This window comes from Phocoena sinus, chromosome 17 (assembly GCF_008692025.1).
Source record: "Phocoena sinus isolate mPhoSin1 chromosome 17, mPhoSin1.pri, whole genome shotgun sequence".
NCBI classification, from domain to species: Eukaryota; Metazoa; Chordata; class Mammalia; order Artiodactyla; family Phocoenidae; genus Phocoena; species Phocoena sinus.
In genome coordinates this window covers 42,293,967-42,317,379 of record NC_045779.1, presented here as the reverse complement: position 1 = coordinate 42,317,379, position 23,413 = coordinate 42,293,967, and the positions used below count along the sequence as shown (strand labels likewise).

At 38.4% G+C, this 23,413-nt stretch overlaps 1 protein-coding gene across 1 annotated transcript in view; it reads left to right on the top strand.

Moving 5' to 3' along the window:
- STK3 (serine/threonine kinase 3) overlaps positions 1-23,413 on the top strand; it is a 327,530-nt gene that overhangs the window by 231,658 nt on the left and 72,459 nt on the right. Inside the window, exons 9-10 of the mRNA XM_032610392.1 lie at positions 2,388-2,580; positions 20,917-21,092. Coding sequence (XP_032466283.1) covers positions 2,388-2,580; positions 20,917-21,092 — 369 coding nt within the window. The remainder of the gene's footprint in view (positions 1-2,387; positions 2,581-20,916; positions 21,093-23,413) is intronic.

Here is a 23,413-nt window from a genome sequence, read left to right as displayed (position 1 = left end):
GAAGCTCATGAAAGAAGAGCAGAAGACTTTGAGATATAATGCTGAATTTATCCTGTAGGTTGAAGATGAGGAGGGCTATCAAACAGCTGAGAACAACATGGATGTTCCTGTTTTCCAGTATTTGCATTTTGACCTCTGTCAGAACTTAGGTTTTGTTTGTTTGTTTCTACTTCAAGTGGAATAGATATAAATTAATTTCAGTACACGATCAAGTTTTTCTAAATAGCACATTGCTTGGTTTCTCAAACAGAATTTGTTAGTTTAGTTTTATGGCCCTATTCCAGTTTATCTTCTGGTGAACATTCTAAAGAGTATTTTTTGGTTCATACTTAACATTACTGACTTGATTCTTCTGTGAATTTACATTTAAAAGCCAATGGCTAGGATATGACAACAAAAGCACAGGCAACAAAAGAGAAAAAATAGATAAGTTGGAGTTCATCAAAATGAAAAGCTTTTGTGTATCAAAGAAACTATCAAGAGAGTGAAAAGACAACCTGCAGAATGGAGAGAAATATTTGCAAATCATATATCTGATAAGAGATTAATATCCAGAACATAAAGTGAACTGCTTCAGCTCAAAGACAACAAAAAACAATCTATAACAACAATGGGCAAAGGACTTGAATAGACATTTCTCCAAAGAAATACACAAGTGGCCAATAAGCACATGAAAAGATGCGCAATATCACTAGTTATTAGGGAAATGCAAACCAAGCCACAACGAGATACCACACATCCATTAGGATGTCTGTTCTCAAAAAGAAAAAAGAAAAGGGAAAATAACAAGTGTTGGTGAGGATGTGGATAAGTTGGAACCCTGTACACTGTTGGAATGTAAAATGGTGTGGCCAATGTGGAAAACGTTTTGACAGTTCCCCCCAAAATTGAGAATTACCATTTGATATAAATTGCACTTCTAGGCGTACACCCAAAAGAATTGAAAGCAGGGACTCAAATACAGACCTTCCTTAAATTATGATGGGGTTACGTCCCGATAAGCTCATCTTTAGTTGAAAATATCGTTAAGTTGAAAATGTATTTAATACATCTAACCTACCGAAAAACATAGCTTAGTCTAGCCTACCTTAAATGTGCTCAGAACACTTAAATTAACCTACAGTCTGACAAAATCATCGAACACAAAGCCTATTTTATAACAGTGTGGAATCTCACGTAATTCCTTGATTACTATACTGAAAGTGAAACACAGAATGGTTGTATGGGTACAGAATTGTTGTAAATGTATGGGTTGTTTACATCCCTGATCACGTGGCTGACGGAGCTGCAGCTTGCTGCTGTTGCCCAGCATCAGGAGAGTATCGTACTGCATATTGCTAGCCCAGGAAAAGTTCAAAATTCGAAGTACGGTTTCTACTCAATGTGTATCTCGTTTGTACAGTTGTAACGTTGAAAAATCCTGAGTCGGACCATCATAAGTCGGGGACCATCTGTCTGTAGATACTTATATACCAGTGTTCAGAACATTATTCATAATAACCAAAAGGTGTAAACACCTTAATGTCCATTAACAAATGAATGGGTAAACAAAAGGGGTGTGTGTGTGTGTGTGTGTGTGTGTGTGTGTGTGTGTGTGTGTGTACATGCAATGGAATATCATTCAGTCTTAAAAAGGAATGAGATTCTGACATCTGGTACAACACGATGAACCTTGAAAACATGCTAAGTGAAATAAGCCAGACACAAAAGACGCAAAAGACATGCTTCTACTTTTATGAGGTACCTAGGATAGGTGAGTTCATAGTAACAGAAAGTAGAATAGAGGTTACCAGGGATTGGGTGAAAGAAGTAATAAGGAGTTAGTTTTTGATGGGTACAGAATTTCTGTTTGAGATAATGAAAAATTTCTTGAAAAGGATATTGATGATGATTGGACAACTTGGACAACACTGTGAGTGTACTTAATGCCACAGAACTGTGCACTGAAAAATGCTTAAAATGGTAAATTTTATGTTATGTATATTTATCATAATTTTTAAAAAGCCAATGGCTTTTGTACAAAGTTATAAACATTGTTAAAGCTGTTATAATAGTGCCAACATGTTCTGTCTTTAATGTGCTCTCTTTTGTTTATTTTGTTATATATCCTTTGTTAATAATTTTCCTGTCTTAATCCTTATTTTAAGAACAACTAGCAGCCTGCTATTTCATCAAACAATTTCTGTTGCTTGAGCTTCAATTACCTAAAGCTCTAGGTTATTTTGGATAACTTTTGGGTCTTATGATAACACTGTATTTATGTGCTTACATTAAAATTAGTAGTGATAGTGGTATTTTTCATTATTAAAATATAATATGTTCATAGTATCGTAAGATATCCATCTGTGTTAGAAAAGTCTTCCTTCACTGCAGTGTTTTGTTTGCAGGATGAAGATGAGCTGGACTCCCACACCATGGTGAAGACTAGCTCGGAAAGCGTGGGCACCATGCGGGCCACAAGCACGATGAGTGAAGGGGCCCAGACCATGATTGAACATAATAGCACAATGTTAGAATCTGACTTGGGGACCATGGTTATAAACAGTGAGGATGAGGAAGAAGAAGATGGAACTATGAAAAGTATGTGGCTTTTTTTCCCCCATTGAATATTAATTTTCTGTTTTGAGAGTATACTTCTATAGAAAGCAGGATAGTTCTGTGTTGCTTGTTATAGCCAGTTGTGGAAAATTTTGTTTCTTGGCTTTATTTAACAGTGAAAGGAATATGGCACAAGTGAATTTTCAAAAATTCTTTTAATATAGCAGAAAGTAGCACATCTTTAACTTAGTGTTATGGAACTTTTTTCGGTTGAAGGATGCTAACCCATAATTTAATTTCTGAAGTATTTTTTGAGATAAAAAGATAGCGTTCCTAACATTTACTTTTCCAATTAAAAACGTGAACCTAAAATTCTGTTCCAAATAATACAACATAATATTATTTCATGTTGTCTAAGTTATCAGTTAAGCTGCAGTGACAGAGGGAAGCAAGCCAAGGGAAGAAATAAGGGCTATAAGGTGGGAAAAGAAGAAACACTAGAAAGAAGAATCAAGAGACAGGGATACTCATGCAGAAAATTCAGTTCAGTGCATGTTTACTACTGCTTGTCGTGTGCTAGGCCCAGTGCCAGGGGCGCTTCAGGGCTGAAATGACAATTAAGGCGTTCTCTCTGATCTCCGTTGCTTACAGAGTGATGAAGACAGAGATACTTTCACAGGCTAGCATTTCTTTTTGTATAAATATGGCTCTTTAAGATTGCAGTTAACAATGAAGGACATTGTGATTTTTCAGTTATAGGCAAAAGCAGATTAATTACCTCCTGATACCTACTGGCCTTTTTCTTCCCCCTACCACTCTAGTCCTTTATGGTCAATGTCAAAGTCTAAGCACAAAGCTGTTTTTCACTACACAGAACTACTTCTCCATGGCACAAAAGCTGTAATACATGACTTCTTGCATTGTAGAGCCTAGAAAGTTATAAAGAAAAACAGGGGTAAAATGGATATAGGTAGGAATTTCCTCTCTGACATTTTTGTTTTCTTTTTGCCTACCCCTTTCTTTTTGCTACTCTCCCTGTGAGTCAGCTTGATAAGTCTTACCTCATAGCTTCAAGTCATTTGGCTCACTGCTGTTGCTTTCTTCACATTTCTTAGTATACAGAGCCCATTATGGTTGTATACTTTGAAAGAGAGGGCCGAGAAGCACAAGATGAAAACAGATTGCCACATAGTTAATCCTGGGTGGGAAGGAGGAGAGGGGAGTGAATTTTTTTTATCTCCCACGCTGATAGGTTTCTTGAGCCTTTGCCCTGAAAAGCAGTCTAAGACTTGGATTCCTAGCTGGGCATATTACTAGAATAGGGCTTCTGCATCCATAACATGCTCACCCAACTACATTGAATGGTCTTGTGGCCTCCAAAGCTAGCTAGTGTTAGGGTACAAGTCATATGCCTTGCAGATCAGAAAGACAGATAAGATCATTTACAACACATTTCCCATCAGCATGTAGCATCACTTTTCCGCAGCTGATAAAATTCTTTTAGTCAAGTTTTATGATTCTTAACAGACCAGTTAGAAGATCACTGGGTGCTTTGTTCTATCTTTAGAGAGCTACTGAGTTTCCTATGAAACTACATAAACAACTTTTTCCATGTAGTCAATATAGTTGAACATCAGCATTTAAGCAGTGGTTTAAAAATGAGTATTTATGGAATTGAATTCATGTTAGATAGTTATATTTCAAGGAAGAGATATGTGATAATGATTTATCAGACCTCATGCTTTAAAATTATAGCACAGATTTCCACATATTTCATGTAATGACTTGCAGCTTTGACAGCCACAGAAATCATTCAATTTATGTCATAATTTTATGTCCCAAGTATGATTTTTTTGGTCACAGAGATTTTATTAAAAGCTCATTTTTAAAATGAGCAGATAGTGGTTTATGTCGTTGTTTTATATGCTTTATTTATTTTATTTTTATTTTTCTAATTATTTTTTATTGGACTGTAGTTGCTTTACAATGTTGTGTTAGCTTCTACTGCACAGCAAAATGAATCAGCCATACATACAGATATATCCTCTCCGTTTAGGACCCTACAGTGCATTAAGTAGAGTTCCCTGTGGTTGTTTTTTTTGTTTGTTTTTCTTTTGCTGTACGCAGGCCTCTCACTGCTGTGGCCTCTCCCGTTGTGGAGCACAGGCTCCGGATGCGCAGGCTCAGCGGCCATGGCTCACGGGCCCAGCTGCTCCGCGGCATGTGGGATCTTACCGGACCGGGGCACGAACCTGTGTCCCCTGCATCGGCAGGCGGACTCTCAACCACTGCGCCACCAGGGAAGCCCCCTGTGATTGTTTTATATGCTTTAGCAAGTTTTAAATCCCATGAAACAACTTCCCTTGTATTTTAAGTTTCCGCCATTTAGACATCATTCTGTTATAATGTGGGACTTCCATGTTTCCAAAAATCGAACCAAATGGTGTTAGTGTAACCCCCCAGGTTTTGTCATACTGTAGTATAGCAATAGTATAGGGTGTAAAGAAGTTATTGAGGCAGAACTTACTTCCTGTGAAACCACATAATTACTTTTAGTTTTAGTTTTGTGTTTCCTCATGATCTAAATCTTCTTTAAAACGTCTTAGATGCGTTGGTATGAGCTCTTAGGTTATGTTACATTAGTGGAAGCCCCATTTGCTAATGTGTCTTTAGCATTTTTCTTCCTTAAAATGATTTTATATATATTTTTTTTATTCCCTAAAAGATTATAGCATTATATTTTTTTTAATTTTCTAAAATCTCTAGAATGTTATACTGAGTGCTGAATATACTGATTTCCATCACCTTTTCCTTTGGAGTTTCAAAAGAGTTGCCTGATTTAATATTCTTGTCAGTTTAAATTATGTTTGCATAATTTTTTATACCTTTATCTGTGAAGCTGGAAATTACAGACCTGTTTTCCTTACCTCTGAAAAGTGTGGTGATTTGACTCTAGGAAGCAAAGTTATTATTTTTTAAAAAAATTAATTTATTTTTTGGCTGCATTGGGTCTTCGTTGCTGTGCACGGGCTTTCTCTAGTTGCAGCGAGCGGGGGCTGCTCTTTGTGGCCGTGTGCGGGCTTCTCGTTGTTGCAGGGCACAGGCTCTAGGCACGCAGGCTGCAGTAGTTGTGGCTCGTGGGCTCTAGAGCGCAGGCTCAGTAGTTGTGGTGCACGGGCTTAGTCGCTCTGTGGCATGTGGGATCTTCCCAGGTCAGGGCTCGAACCCGTGTCCCCTGCATTGGCAAGGGAATTCTTAACCACTGCACCACCAGGGAAGTGCCTAGGAAGCAAAATTATTAAAAGAGCTTTTGAAGGGAACTGGAGTAAAATGACAAGAAATATTTAAAATTTGATCTACTTTTTACAAAATGGGCATAGACCTGGAGAGCATGTCCGAAGAACTCTCCAAACTTATTTTCAGCGATGATGGCATTATTTTTACCATCTCTCTCCCACTCCCCTTCTTCCCATTCCCATTTCCCTGGGATCTCATTACCCATGTAACGTCCAGGTTTCAGCTTGGTAACCCAGGTCTTTCACAATCTGGCATCAACCAGTATTTACACATGGAACTCTACTTCCTTATATGTTATACTTTATCCAGACTAGTCTAGGCCAGTTGGAATTATGAGGTATAAGCAGGTTGGTTGTCATTAAGGAAATCAACATTTAGGATTTTTTATCCTGAAGGAATAGATTAGGACCAGGTCAGGAATCCATTGTCATTAAATTGATGAGTTAGCAGAGATTATTTCTTTGTGGGTAACTCTGGAAGAGCAATTGTTTCAGCAAAGAAAAAACTGGGGCCTTTTATCTTGTTCAGATCTGCTCTGTTTCTATGGTGGAACTTTCTAGCCTTTCAGAGCTGGAGCTGGATTGGTACCTGTAGTTACCCTAAGGGGAAACTATCTCTGTTAGTATTTAAGGAAGTGCCACACTCTCCAGTCAGGTTAGCAGCTCTGTTTCATGGTTTCAGCTAATCTCCACGTGCCTGCTATGTCAGTTTGTCCTTCCAACAACTTGGGAAGCTGGAGCATCTGGAGAGCCCAGCCCTGCTTCCCTCATGCAGTGAAGGAGACCTGATCTTCCTGGGACTGGGAGTGGAGATACTGAGCCATCCAGCAGCTCTGGTCTCTTCCTTCACAGGGCAGACTCTTGCTCGTACCTTTCTCTGCCTCCTCCAAGACCTTGCTCCATCTCTCTTTATCCAGTATGATAGCCAGAGAGGTTCTATAGAGAATAATGATCTCCAAAATGAAGAGAATACCACAAACATGAATACAAGACATTTGAATGGCAAGGTGAGGAAATGGTAAGGGAACACTCAGCTGATTTGATATCTCCTGGCTAGGAGTATGATCAGTAATGTGTTGAGATAACTTGCAGGTGAGAGAACTGTATTCCACTGTTTGTGAAGTTTGGTGTGTTTTTGAGAAAATGAGGAAAGTGCCATGTAAGCATGAAAGCGTTAATTTTTATTTATTTATTTATTATTTTTAGAAAAGAGAATAAAAGGTAAATTTCTCAGGTTATAGCTATCATTAATTGTGTGTCTAGTATGGGCCAAACATTGTGCTTGGGACTTTGCATACATTATCTCACTAACTTCTCACAAGGACTCTGTAAAGTAACATTGTCACTATCATTTGCCACTAAGGAAACGGAGACTTGGGAATGTGAAGTGACTTGTCAAAGATTTCATAGCAATTAAGTGGTGGACCCAATATACAGACCCAGGTTTGACCCCCAAATCACATCATTACTGTGGGCCGGTGAGCCTGACATCCCCTTGGGCAGAAGTCTAGAACATTCGTGAGTCCTTTAGGGAAGGAGACCTGAATTATAAGTTAGCATAGGTTACTGGGAACAAATCATATCAGAATAATGTGATTTCCTTTTTTGATAGCATTGGGAAACTGCTAGGTTTGGGTATTGTGTTTTATGATTTGGGGAAAGTATTTGGCAAGATCTTTGATGATATCCTTGTAGGCACTATGTAGTATGACCTAGCTGATGGTTCTGTTACGAGGGTTGAACAGTTACACACTTATAGGCTTATATCATTTGGGGTTTATTGGAGGACAGAAACTACTCTAGGCGTTTTAAACATAAAAAGATTTAAGTCAGAGGTGTGGCTATTAACAAAACCAGTGGAAAGTTTGGAGGAGAGGGCTGTGTAGGCTAGGCCTCCTAGGAACGACTCCCACACTACCACAAAAGTGAGTCTTATAGAGCTACTACTACTACAGTCAGGAAGGTAGTGAATCCAGAGGCTGCCGTTGGCACTACTGAGTTCAGTAATACAGATTGAGATCAATCCCTGTTGCTCTTCAGGGATTAGAAAGCCACCACTGAGACTGCAGCCACCTATTAGCACCTGTGAGTCTGGTGACTGGATGCTGGAAGGCTGCTGTAGAAAAAACCCTTGTCTGCATAGCTGTGCTGCCCAGAGGAAATAGCTGAGGTAGCAGGCTCATGGTCTCCTCCTCACTTCTTGCCTTCCCAGTTGTGAGAAAGTACACTTACCTAGGACTCTAGGTGCAGGGTGTTCTAGGAAATGCAGCATTTAGCTTTCTAGCCTGTACAATCAGAAGGCTCACCAGAGGCAATGGCAGTGGTTGCTAAATTTCAGTCAGCTGTGGTGTTTAATAACAGATTGCTGTCAATGAAAAGATTTCTCCTTGTGTGGCATAGGGCCTAGGTCTCAGCCCTAGCTAGCTCAACATTGTTTTACAGAAATTTGGATGAAGCTGTAGAATGAAAGTCCATTAGGATTACAAATGACATGAAGTGGAGGAAAAGAAAAGTGCATTCTAAGGCAGAATCAGGAGCTTAAGAGGCCTCCTCAGGTTGGAGCAGTAGGCTTGATTTAAGAGATAAACCCTGCTCTTGGCTCAAGCTAACTCACCTCACAAGTGTACCTCATAGCAGTAGCCCTGTAGAGATGCTGGCTCTGCAGACCAGAGCAGGGCCTGTGCATCTCTATTTAACAAAAAAACTAAAATATCAAAACAATAAAACGCTACAGGTACTTCTGAGGTGCAGCTAGGACTGATAACCACTTTTTAGAACGAGGAAATAAGCAGCTTTACTGTACTGTCAGTACCTAGAACTCACCTGTTGTATTTTGGAAGGATGGAGACACAGTAGAGCACATAGACAGTAAGCCAGATGGTAAAGTAGATGGAGACCATGTTATATTAAGAATGGGTAGAGAATATTAAGAATGGGTAGAGGGAGGAGGAGGAGTAAGATGTGGAGATCACCTTCCTCCCCACAAATACATGAGAAATACATCTACATGTGGAACAACTCCTACAGAACACTCCTGGATACTGGCAGAAGACCTCAGACCTCCCAAAAGGTAAGAAACTCCCCCACGTACCTGGGTAGGGCAAAAGAAAAAACAGAGACAAAGGAATAGGGACGGGACCTGCACTTCTGGGAGGGATCTGTGAAGGAGGAAAAGTTTCCACATACTAGGAATCCCCTTCACTGGTGGAGACGGGGGCTTGGGCGGGAGTGGGGGAAAGCTTAGGAGCCACGGAGGAGAGCACAGCAATAGGGGTGCAGAGGGCAAAGCAGAGAGATTTCCACACACAGCATCAGTGCCGACCAGCACTCACTAGCCTGAGACACTGGTCTGCTCACCTGCCAGGGTGGGCGGGGGCTGGGAGCTGAGGCTCGGGCTTCCGAGGTCAGACCCCAGGGAGAGGACTGGGGTTGGCTGCATGAACACAGCCTGAAGGGGGCTAGTGCGCCACAGCTAGCCGGGAGGGAGTCTGCGAAAAGCTCTGGACCTGCCTAAGAGGCAAGAGACCATTGTTTCAGGGTGCAGGAGGAGAGGGGATTCCTTCCCTGTCTTCCCACAGAAGGCAGAGCGCCCCCTAAACAAGCTCCAGAGACGGGTGTGAGCCATGGCTATCAGCTCGGACAACAGAGAGGGCATGAAACGCAAACACTGTTGCTGCAGCCACCAAGAACCCTGTGTAAAAGCACAGGTCACTATCCACACGCCCCCGCCCCCGGGAGCCTGCGCAGGGTCCCATGATCCAGGGACAACTTCCCTGGGAGAACACATAGCGCGCCTCAGGCTGTTGCCATGTCACGCTGGCCTCTGCTGCGGCAGGCTCGCCCTGCATTCCAATTATAACTACCGTACCCCTCCCTCCCCACAGCCTAAGTGAGCCAGAGCCCCCTAATCAGCTGCTGCTTTAACCCCAGCCTGTCTGGGTGGGAACAGAAGCCTGAGAGCAACCTACATGCAGAGGCAGGGCCAAAACCAAAGCTGAACCCCAGAAGCTGTGCGAACAAAGAAGAGAAAGGGAAATCTCTCCATGCAGCCTCAGGAGCAGCAGATTAAATTGCCACAGTCAACTTGAGGTACCCTGCATCTGTGGAATACCTGAATAGACAATGAATCAACCCAGAATTGAGGCGGTGGACTTTGGGAGCAACTGTAGACTTGGGGTTTGCTGTCTGCAACTGACTGGTTTCTGATTTTTATGTTTATCTTAGTATAGTTTTTAGCGCTTGTTATCATTGGTTAATTTGTTTATTGGTTTGGTTGCTCTCTTCTTTTTTTTTTCTTTGGTAACTTTAAAATTTTTTTTATTTTAATATTTTTTTATTTTATTTAATTTTTCTTTAAATTTTTTTTCTTTCTTTTTTTCTCTCTTCTCTTCTGAGCTGTGTGGCTGACAGGGTCTTGGTGCTCCGGCTGGGTGTCAGGCCTGAGCCTCTGAGGTGCGAGAGCTGAGTTCAGGACATTGGACCACCAGAGACCTCCCGGCTCCATGTAATATCATTCGGCACGAGCTCTCCCAGATATCCATCTCAATGCTAAGACCCAACTCCACCCAATGGCCAGCAAGCTCCAGTGCTGGATGCCCCATGCCAAACAGCTAGCAAGACTGGAACACAACCACCACCCATTAGCAGAGAGGCAGCCTAAAATCACACTAAGTTCACAGACACCCCAAAACACACCACCAGATGCAGCCCTGCCTGCCAGAAAGACAAGATCCAGCCCCACCCACCAGAACACAGGGACCAGTCCCCTCCACCAGGAAGCCTTTACAACCCACTGAACCAACCTTACCCACTGGGGGCAGACACCAAAAACAAAGGGAACTATGAACCTGTAGCCTGTGAAAGAGAGACCCCAAACACAGTAAGTAAGCAAAATGGGAAGACAGAGAAATACACAACAGATGAAGGAGCAAGGTAAAAACCCACCAGACCAAACAAATGAAGAGGAAATACACAGTCTACCTGAAAAAGAATTCAGAGTAATGATAGTACAGCTGATCCAAAATCTTGGAAATAGAATGTAGAAAATACAAGACACGTTTAACAAGGACCTAGAAGAACCAAAGAGCAAACAAACAATGATGAACAACACAATAAATGAAATTAAAAATTCTCTGCAAGGAATCAATAGCAGAGAAACAGAGGCAGAAGAACGGATACGTGATCTGAAAGATAAAATAGTGGAAATAACTACCGCAGAGCAGAATAAAGAAAAAAGAATGAAAAGAACTGAGGACACTCTCAGAGACCTCTGGGACAACATTAAACACACCAACATTCGAATTATAGGGGTCCCAGAAGAAGAAGAGAAAAAGAAAGGATCTGAGGAAATATTTGAAGAGATTACAGTTGAAAACTTCCCTAACATGGGAAAGGAAATAGTGAATCAAGTCCAGGAAGTGCAGAGAGTCCCATACAGGATAAATCCAAGGAGAAACACGCCAAGGCACATATTAATCAAACTATCAAAAATTAAATAAAAAGAAAAAACATTAAAAGCAGCAAGGGAAAAGCAACAAATAACATACAAGGGAATCCCCGTAAGGTTAACAGCTGTTCTTTCAGCAGAAACTCTGCAAGCCAGAAGGGAGTGGCAGGACATATTTAAAGAGATGAAAGGGAAAAACCTACAACCAAGATTACCCAGTAAGGATCTCATTCAGACTCGATGGAGAAATTAAAACCTTTACAGACAAGCAAAAGCTAAGAGAATTCAGCACCACCAAACCAGCATAACAACACGTGCTAAATTAACTGCTCTAGGCAGGAAACACAGGAGAAGGAAAAGACCTACAATAACAAACCCAAAACAATTAAGAAAATGGTATTAGGAACATACATATCGATAACTACCTTAAATGTAAATGGTTTAAATGCTCCAACTAAAAGACACGGACTGGGTGAATGGATACAAAAAAAAAGACCCATGTATATGCTGTCTACAAGAGACCCACTTCAGACCTAGGGACACATACATACTGAAAGTGAGGGGCTGGAAAAAGATATTACATGCAAATGGAAATCAAAAGAAAGCTGGAGTAACAATTCTCATATCAAACAAAATCGACTTTAAAATAAAGACTATTACAAGAGACAAAGAAGGACACTACATAATGATCAAGGGATCAATCCAAGAAGAAGATATAAAAGTTGCAAATATTTATGTACCCAGCATAGGAGCACCTCAATACATAAGGCAAATACTAACAGCTATAAAGGGGAAATTGACAGTAACACAATAATAGTAGGGGACTTTAACACCCCATTTTCACCAATGGACAGATCATGCAAAATGAAAATAAATAAGGAAAAGCAAACTTTAAATGACACATTAAGCAAGATGGACTTAATTGATATTTATGGGACATTCCATCCAAAAACAACAGAATACATTTTCCTCTCAAGTGCTCATGGAACATCCTCCAGGATAGATCATATCTTAGGTCACAAATCAAGCCTTGGTAAATTTGAGAAAATTGAAATCGTATCAAGTATCTTTTCCAACCACAGCACTATGAGACTAGATATCAATTACAGGAAAAAAATCTGTAAAAAATACAAACACGTGGAGGCTAAACAATACACTACTAAATAACCAAGAGATCACAGAAGAAATTAAAGAGAAAATCCAAAAATACCTAGAAACAAATGACAATGAAAACACGACAACCCAATACCTATGGGATGCAGCAAAAGCAGTTCTAAGAGGGAAGTTTATAGCAATACAGTCCTACCACGAGAAACACGAAGCATCTCAAATAAACAACCTAACCATATACCTAAAGCAATTACAGAAAGAAGAACAAAAAAAAAAACCCCAAAGTTAGCAGAAGGAAAGAAATCATAAAGATCCGAGCAGAAATAAATGAAACAGAAACAAAGGAAACAATAACAAAGATCAATAAAACTAAAAGCTGGTTCTTCAAGAAGATAAAATTGATAAACCATTAGCTAGACTCATCAAGAAAAAAGGGAGAAGACTCAAATCAAAATCAATAGAATTAGAAATGAAGACAGAGAAGTAACAACTGACACTGCAGAAATACAAAGCATCATGAGATATTACTGCAAGCAACTATATGCCAAGAAAATGGACAACCTGGAAGAAATGGACAAATTCTTAGAAAAGCACAACCTTCTGAGACTGAACCAGGAAGAAATAGAAAATATGAACAGACCAATTACAAACAAATTGTGAAATTGAAACTGTGATTAAAAAGCTTCCAACGAATAAAAGCCCAGGACCAGATGGCTTGACGGGCGAATTCTAGCAAACATTTAGAGAAGAGCTAACACCTATGCTTCTCAAACTTCCAAAATATAGCAGAGGGAGGAACACTCCCAAACCCATTCTATGAGGCCACCATCACCCTGATACCAAAATCAGGCAAAGATGTCACAGAAAAAGAAAACTACAGGCCAATATTGAAGAACATAGATGCAAAAATCCACAACAAAATACTAGCAAACAGAATCCAACAGCACATTAATAGGATCATACACCATGATCAAGTGGGGTTTATCCCAGAAATGCAAGGATTCTTCAATATACGCAAATCAATCAACGTGATACACAGTATTAACAGATTGAAGGAGAAGAACCATATGATCATCTCAATCGATGCAGAGAAAGCTTTCAACAAAATTCAACACCCATTTATGATAAAAACCCTCCAGAAAGTAGGCTTAGAGGGAACTTTCCTCAACATAATAAAGGCCATATATGACAAACCCACAGCCAACATCGTCCTCAATGGTGAAAAACTGAAACCATTTCCACTAAGATCAGGAACAGGACAAGGTTGCCCACTCTCACCACTATTACTCAACATAGTTTTGGAAGTTCTAGCCACAGCAGTCAGAGAAGATAATGAAATAAAAGGAATCCAGATTGGAAAAGAAGTAAAGCTGTCACTGTTTGCAGATGACGTGATACTATACATAGAGAATCCTAAAGATGCTATCAGAAAACTACTAGAGCTAATCAATGAATTTGGTAAAGTAGCAGGATACAAAACTAATGCACAGAAATCTCTTGCATTCCTATACACTAATGATGAAAAATCTGAAAGAGTAATTAAGGAAACACTTCCATTCACCATTGCAAGAAAAAGAATAAAATACCTAGGAATAAACCTACCTAAGGAGACAAAAGACCTGTATGCAGAAAACCATAAGACACTGATGAAAAAAATTAAAGATGATACAAACCGATGAAGACATATACCATGTTCTTGGATTGGAAGAATCAACATTGTGAAAATGACTATAGTACCCAAAGCAATCTACAGTTTCAGTGCAATCCCTATCAAACTACCAATGGGACTTTTCACAGATCTAGAACAAAATTTCACAATTTGTATGGAAACACAAAAGACCCTGAATAGCCAAAGCAATCTTGAGAAAGAAAAATGCAGCTGGAGGAATCAGGCTCCCTGACTTCAGACTATAGTACAAATCTACAGTAATCAAGACAGTATGGTACTGGCACAAAAAGAGAAATATAGTTCAGTGGAACAGGATAGAAAGCCCAGAGATTAACCCACACACATATGGTCACCTTATTTTTTTATAAAGGAGGCAAGAATATACAATGGAGAAAAGACAGCCTCTTCAATAAGTGGTGCTCAGAAACTGGACAGCTACATGTAAAATAATGAAATTAGAACACTTCCTAACACCATACACAAAAATAAACTCAAAATGGATTAAAGACCTAAATGTAAGGCCAGACACTATAAAACTCTTAGAGGAAAACATAGGCAGAACACTCTATGATATAAATCACAGCAAGATCCTTTTTGACCCACCTCCCAGAGAAATGGAAATAAAAATAAACAAATGGGACCTAATGAAACTTAAAAGGTTTTGCACAGCAAAGGAAACCATAAACAAGAACAAACTACAACCCTCAGAATGATAGAAAGTATTTGCAAAGAAAGCAACTGACAAAGGATTAATCTCCAAAATATACAAGCAGGTCATGCAGCTCAATATCAAAAAAACAAACAACACAATCCAAAAATGGGTGGAAGGTCTAAATAGACATTTTCCCAAAGAACTTATGCAGATTGCCAACAAACACATAAAAGGATGCTCAACATCACTAATCATTAGAGAAGCACAAATCAAAACTACAATGAGGTATCACCGCACACCAGTCAGAATGGCCATCATCAAAAAATCTACAAACAATAAATGCTGGAGAGGGTGTGGAGAAAAGGGAACCTTCTTGCCCTGTTGGTGGGAATGTAAATTGATACAGCCACTATGGAGAACAGTATGGAGCTTCCTTAAAAAACTAAAAATAGAAGTACCATATGACCCAGCACTCCCACTACTGGGCATATACCCTGAGAAAACCATAATTCAAAAAGAGTTGTGTACCACAGTGTTCACTGCAGCACTATTTACCATATCCAGGACATGGAAGTAACCTAGGTGTCCATCGAGAGATGAATGGATAAAGAAGATGTGGCACGTATACACAAGGAATATTACTCAGCCATAAAAAGAAGCGAAATTGAGTTATTTGTAGTGAAGTGGATGGACCTAGAATCTGTCATACAGAGTGAAGTAAGTCAGAAAGAGGACAAGAAATACTGTATGCTAACACATATGTATGTTATCTAAAAAAAGAAAAGAAAAAGTGGTTCTTATGAACCTAGGAGCAAGGAAGGAATAAAAACGCAGATGTAGAGAATGGACTTTTGGACACGCGGACGGGGAAGGGTAAGCTGGGACGAAGTGAGAGATAGCATTGACATATATACACTACCAAATGTAAAATAGCTAGCTAGTGGGAAGCAGCTACGTAGCACAGGGAGATCAGCTCTGTGCTTTGTGACCACATAGAGGGGTAGGATAGGGTGGGTGGGAGGGAGGGGTTATGGGGATATATGTATACATATAGCTGATTCACTTTGTGATACAGCAGCAACTAACACAACATTGTAAAGCAATTATACTCCAATAAAGATGTTAAAAAAAATGAATGAGTAGAGGAATAACCCATATCTAAATATTTTGATTTTATTTTGTTTACTTACATTAACTTATCATAACTATTCATCAATTATCAAATATTAGATTAAGTAATTTTAGTTGAATATGTAGTTTTTAGATTTTCTTTGTATATGCCTATAATACATGGTGATTTTTAAAATATATCACACTTTATTGTTTTATTTCGGACAGCACATGTATGTAGGTTCACTTAATTAGTAAGAGAAAGCAAATTAGGTTCTGCTTTAAGTTTTTAGGATTTATCCTAGAAATAGGTATTAGATTGAGTTAGAAAGTGTTCAGGAGAAGTATCAAGAAAGGAAGACCTACCATTAGGTATTCCTACTCTCTAGTTCATCTGTTGCCTCTGGACACAGTTGTAAGTATGACACCATTTGCTCTGAGCAACAGCTTCCACGTCCTGTTCTTTGCTTCATAACATCTTCTTTTCCAGCTCTGGTTCAGATCTTTTCCTTCCTTCTTCCTCCGAAAACCTATTTCAGCAAAGTATCAAATATGCAGGTGTGAAAATGCTTAATGATGTTTTATCTTCTTGAAATATTTACATTTTTTCTCCAAAACTACAAAGCTTTGAGCCAAAGGAGTAAGTAACTAAGGATGGAATTTCAGGTGCCAAGAAGCAATTAGCCAGGTTAGGGGAGTGTGTAGGTAGATCACTTTCCTACTTCTCCAGAGGTCTTACTCTTCTTTCATGAAAAATTGTTACGTGCCTCCTTAAGATTAATTTTGCCAGTGACATAGCAATCAAGGTGACAATAGTAAACTACAGGTCCCACTTGCAGCTGGGTGCAAATGCCCAGCATATTACTGGGCATTTAGGAACCCTTCATTTTCCTCTGTAGAGTTACTAGGTGTCCAGGTAAGGTGTGGCTACAATGGTTTGGAGTTACCTGTGGGTATTGCATATGGTCTGTTCTTCTGTGTGCTTTTGCTCTGTGGAATGTTCAGTGATATGTGACCCAGCTCGAGCCAATTAGTGTAGGTATTTTGGTCGTAGGATACCTCTTTTACCAGCACAGAGCACGGACAAGCATGTAAAGATTAGTCTTGTACAAATGGAAATCAGTCTTTCTTATAAAGGCCTCTGGAGAAAGGGCTTCCATAGACACACAGTGGCTGTTGCAGTGTTCATGACTCACACGGGAAATCATTCCTTCTATTTAACTAAAATCCTTGGGCTTCAATTGGTCTGTTTCCTTTTATTTTGCCCTCAGTGGAGATGGAAAACAGCTGTTTTCTGTGCAAGACCCCCTTCATATATACTTGGATACTTATTAAATTGTATCCTCAGACTTTTCCTGGCTGAACAATTTCATTCCCTTTAACCTTTGTGCAGGTATTACTTTCTAAGCATTTAATCTTTTTTTATGAATAGCCTCTGGATCTTCTCCATGTTGTCTGTATCCTCCTTTGTTTCAAAGTACAGTCTGATGAAGTTAAGAAAAAGCTGATGTCAGTAGCTTCTGTATTAACATCCTGGTTTTTATCTGTATTCATTGTACTCTTGGCAACAAATTAAAGGACAGATTTCCAAGATCATTAATCAGGTGGAACACCCACATCTTAAATTGTTTTAGAAGAACAAATTAGGTAATATTCATAAATCCTTTGATGTTGAAATATATTATGCTAAAGTTATGATTATTTCATTTTTGCATCTGGCTACCTTTGTTACAATCATGCTAAGAAATTAAAAATTAAATTACATTTTGTTAAAGTATAAAAATTCCTTTATATATTTAAATTTTCATGACAACTTTTCACCTGTTTAGAAGACATGTGTAAATTAGAAAAGTTAGTGAATAATTGTGAGTAGACTGGCATATTTTGTAAAAGGTATTAAATACTGTACAATTTAGTTTTCTTATATATGTTTTAGGGAATGTTTGAAGAAGAAAGAATTTTTTTCTTTAAAATTTCACATGCACAAAAGGATTGAGTGGCGGTTATTTTATTCTTTATTGCTAATGGGTTTTTAGTGCCACAGCAAGTAGTTGAAGGAATTGGGACCAAAAGTGAGGGACAAGGTAATTTTGAACATCAAATTTATTATTAAAATTCAAAATATGGGCTTCCCTGATGGTGCAGTGGTTGGGGGTCCGCCTGCCGATGCAGGGGACACGGGTTCGTGCCCCAGTCCGGGGGGATCCCGCATGCCGCGGAGAGGCTGGGCCCGTGGGCCATGACCGCTGGGCCTGCGCGTCCGGAGCCTGTGCTCCGCGACGGGAGGGGCCACAGCAGTGAGAGGCCCGCGTACAGCACAAAAAAAAAAAAATTAAAAATATTCTTATAAGCTAGGGTCAGAATTCAACTACAACTGGAGAAATTGATGTCAATTTTATGTGATTATTTTCTGTGTATTTAAAAAAAAGTATTCGCCATAGCAACCACAATCACATATGACAGTGGTTACTATCTTGAGATTTCCTGCTTTACTCTCCTGTCGAAGGGCCTACTATTTCTTCTTTTAAAAATAAATTGTAAGTCAGAAGCATCATTGTCTTTGTCCCTTCTGTGAACATGCATCTCCCTGGAGACTCAGCTGCACACTGTGGACATGTGTTTCATATCGTGTGGTTAAATATGACTGGCCAATTACAGCTGCTCCCTCCCATTAACTTTTTTTTTTTTTTTTCCCATTAACTTTTAAGACATAACCTAGCCTATTTTCCTCCTTAGAAATTTTTAAAAATTGTTTTTAAAATTTTCTTTGTATATAAAAAAGATATACTCAAAATGTTGATAGTAAGTTTTAAACTAAACAATGGAAAATATTTAGAAGTATAAGCATATACATTTGAATAAAAAATTGTGTATAAGCATATCTTGGTTAATAATATCCTGTTATAAAGTCATCCAAACATAAAAATCTAATGGAACAGACTACCTTGTTTTATTTCAGTTGATTTTTAGACTTCTGTTAACTCTCTGTGAGAATGTTTATTTCTAAATATAGGAATGGGTTATTTTCCAAAATTTTGAGTGTGGAATCCAACAGGCATTTCACCATAGGTTTTGAGATCAGCCTGTAAAAGACCCTTAAAACTAAAATATCTGAAATGTACTGATAATTAAACCACTATGTAGTAGTGGATTTTAAGTTTCAAATTGGGGTGTTCTGTAGTAAAATTGAAGGTTGCTGCTCCTGTATCTTTTTACATCCTCCACTTGGGAATAGAAACGTAATAGTTAGGGACTGAATTTGGTTATAGGTACCAGAAAAACCAGATAACAATTGTTTAAATAGAATAGTATTAATGTCTTTTCTCATTTAACAAGAAATCCAGAAGCAGAGTGTGCTGCATTGGTAGAGTGATTTCATTATGTCATTAGAGATTCTTTCTGTGACACCATCTTTAGGGTAGTACTCTCATCCTCCTGTTTGCAGAATAACTGTTAGATCTTCTGCCATTAAGTCTGCATTCCAGGAAGGAGAAAGGAGCAGGCAGAAACAGAGAGGTGATGCCTGTATCAAGAAAACAGAGCTTTCCTAGGAACCTTCTTCTTATGTATCATCGGTCAAAATTGTGTTATATGGCCACTCCTCCCCACAAGAGAGACCCCTTGTCGTCTTCAGGAAGGGAGAGCCTCTAGAAATTAGGTTACAACGTTTTCACCTTGAGCCACTAGGGCATTAGTGGTGGCTCCTATAACTTGGGATAGAAGCTTCTGATCAGGATAGCGTTAGAAGTAGGCACAGGACTATTGCAAATGGAAGAGGAGATTCCTGGAATTAAATTTCCCAGTGGTTTTCTTTAGTCAGCCCCAAATATTGGTCTTCCTCTTTCCTTTATATTGCCACTACTCATTTCTGATTGGACTTCTACTTCTCTGACTGCAGGAATTTTTACAAAATTACCTTATAGCTCATCCCGAGCCAATAATGTTACCTAGTTTTCATAATACTTACTGTAGTTTTAAGCTGCGTTAGTACTATTACAAATACATTCTAAATTGGCCAGATTACTATTAGCAATGTTATGTCTGATTTTAGAGGATCGTGTAGAGACTGGAATGTCTCCACAGGCAAGTAAACTAGATGATGATGAGTCTCAAAAACATGTCGTATGAAAGGAACTGGGGATGATTCACCTTAAAATGATAACCAAGACAGGAGTCATTATTATCTGTCTTCAGATATTTGAGGGACTGGTATATGAAAGAGAAATTTATTTGGAACATGAGTGTAAATTACAGAAAGACATATTTCAAGTTCACGTTAAAAAAAAAAATAAAACACTTTTTGTAACTTAGAGTTGCCCAGCAGGCTTCCTTATGGGGAAGTGTACGTCCTATCACAGGAAATTTTTAAGAAGGTAGGTAACTTACTGTCTGGAGAACTGTATCGGGAAGTGTCTTTGTGGTGGTCACTTAGGATCTTTTTTTTGGCACTCTAGGGCTTAAGGAATCCAGTTTGAAAATCACTTGGAAAATCTAGTTCTAAATGTTTGTTTTCTACTTTAATCATTCAGTGTAGAAAATGAGGAGCCATTGAAAGATTCTAAACAGAAGAAAGACATGGTTTGATTTGCATTTAGAAGGTCACTATGTTGTCAGTGTGACTAAAATCAAAACTGAGATGAGGGAAGGAGACCAGTTTGGAGGGTGTTACAGTGGCCTAGGTAGGAAATGATTAGAAGCTAAACTAAGACAGTAGCAGTGGTGGATAGAGCAGTAGCATTAAAAAATACCTAATGATCAGTTTGGTTTGGTGAGAAACGAGTCTGGGTTAATTCTCAACTTGATCACTTTGGGGATTAAGTAAAGAATGTTGACTTTAGCAGACAAAGAGCATGTGGAGAAGCAGCAGGTTTTAAGGGAAAGATCTTGAATTTAGCTTTAGAACCGGGATATTTTTGTTATTTCATTCTTATTTTATTTTACTTTGTTCGTCATTAAATTGACTATGTTGGTCTTGAATCTGACCAGTGAAAACTTACTATATTGATTAATAAAAAAATCATACTTCAGTAAAAATCATAGTTCTTTAAGTAAATGTAAGAACTTATACCCTCCTTATGTTTTTTGTTTACCTAAGGAAATGCAACTTCACCACAAGTACAAAGACCATCTTTCATGGATTACTTTGATAAACAGGACTTCAAGAATAAGAGTCATGAAAACTGTAATCAGAATATGCATGAACCCTTCCCTATGTCCAAAAATGTTTTTCCTGATAACTGGAAAGTTCCTCAAGATGGAGACTTTGACTTTGTAAGTACATTTTAATTCTTCCATATATGTTTTCTCCTACTCTATTTTGTCACCACATTGAGAAACATAGGTTGTGTGTGTGTGTGTATGATTAAAATTATAGACTGTATATTAATATTCAGTATATTGCTATATATGGGTAGGGGAATGGTGAAATTGTAGTTTGCTTGTAGAAATGTAGTTGCAGAGAAATGTAAATAATTGCTTATGGTTAAATAAATTATAGCCCAAATTTAGAGAAATATTTAGGACTCTTTAAAACTAAAATGACAACTGTGTTAAAAGATGTTTTTAATAATGCAAATATGAGATATTTCTGACAGTAAATTCAGTTTCCTAAACAAATGATGCAAAGGTATTTATGACATCGACTCTGAGAAATTTGCCTCAACTATGAAAGTTAAGTCACATAGTGTTAACTCCACTTGGTTTGTCAGAAATAATAGTCCTATGTCTAGTTAGGAATATAAACTTCAGTATAAAACTGTGCCTTCTTATTTTTTTAATCAACTTTTTTGTTTTTAATTTAATTTTATTATTTGGCCGCATTGGGTCTTAGTTGTGGCATGCAGGATCTTTCGTTGTGGCACGCAGGCTCTTTGTTGTGGCGTGTGGGCTTCTCTCTAGTTGTGGCACGTGGACTCCAGAGCTCACGGGCTCAGTAGTTGCAGCATGTGGTCTCTCTAGTTGTGGCACATGGGCTCCAGAGCACGTGGGCTCAGTAGTTGCTGTGCGCGGGCTTAGTTGCCCAGTGGCATGTGGGATCTTAGTTCCCTGACCAGAGATTGAACCCTCGTCCCCTGCATTGGAAGGTGGATTCTTAACCACTGGACCATCAGAGAAGTCCCTAAAACTGTGCCTTCTTGCCTCTTATTACATTTTCTCCTTATTTCTTCTGTCCTGCTCCTTATTATTTATTTCTTTTAAAGAATGCATGTAATACAGATAAATAATTCTAAAACAACTCTTACCACAACTTGAGAGAGTAAATTTTTAAAATGAGTTCTTTAATCTAGAAATTTTTGAGGTAAATTTTTGCTTTAGCGTGTATTATAAATAGCATTTACTTTTGCATATTGTTCTGTAAGATTTTCATGTAAAATAACTACAGCTACATTTGTTAATAAGTATATATATAAGTAAATAAAATTTTAGATATATCTATATCTTCTAAATTTTTAAATACTATCAAGCAGCTTTGCCTAGACAACATGCCTCTAAATGCTTTGTGATTATAAATACTTCTAATGTTAAATACTTTTCTCCTAAATATTGTGATTAAGTTTTCAAATAATCAGATAATAAAGTTTCAAAATCTGTCCTCAATAAATTTAGTACTAAGTGCTAGCACATATTAGCCATGGCACAGGTTAGTCTGAAAACATTAATCGTAATATCTCCTTACTGTTTTTTCAGTTTTGAGTTTATAAATTAGAAAAATAAAATCTGTATTTCTATAGGTCTAGTAAGATTTCATTTTATGCTACCTCCTTTTAAAAAATATATAAATTATTTAGAATGCTGACTTTAAGCTTAAAATCATTCGTAAACATGATGAATCTTTGATGAATCAAAGAACTCTGTCTTAACTCAATTGGAATAAATCTTAACAGCCTCTGGAAAACAGTTTGAAATGAGCTTCAAAGTAATGAATAAATTATCACAGTTAATAAATAGCAAATAAAATGATTTATTTCTGTTTCAGTTAGTCTTTGCTACCACCCCCAAAATTTAGAACTTAAAATAACTATTTCATTTGCTTACAGTGTTGTGGGTAAGCAGTTTGACTAGGTTCAGCTGAGTGGTTCTTCTGCTAGTCTCACCTGGAGTCTCTCACGTGGCTGAAATCATCTAGCAGCTTGAATGGAGCTGAATAATGTCTCTAAAATCACTCATGTGTCTGGCAGTTGTGCTGACAGTTGGCTAGGCCATATGACCCTGTCAGGCAAGTCTGGAGGTTTTATGTTGTGGTAGCAGCCTTCCAAGAAAGTGATAGAAGAAATTGTAAGGCCTCTTGAGTCCTGAGTTTAGAATCCATTTACAATACCATCGAAAAGAATGAGTACTTAGGAATAATCTTAACCAAGGAGATGAAAGACTTGTACATTGAAAACTACAAAACACTGCTGAAAGTAACTATAGAAGACACCAATACATGGAATGACATCTCATGTTCATGGATTGGAAGACAATGTGGTTAAGATGTCAATATTGTCCAAAGCAACCTACAGATTCAGTGTAATTTCTATTAAAATCCCAATGACATTTTTTGTAGAAATAGAAAAATCCATCTAAAATTCATTTGGAATTTCAAGGGACTT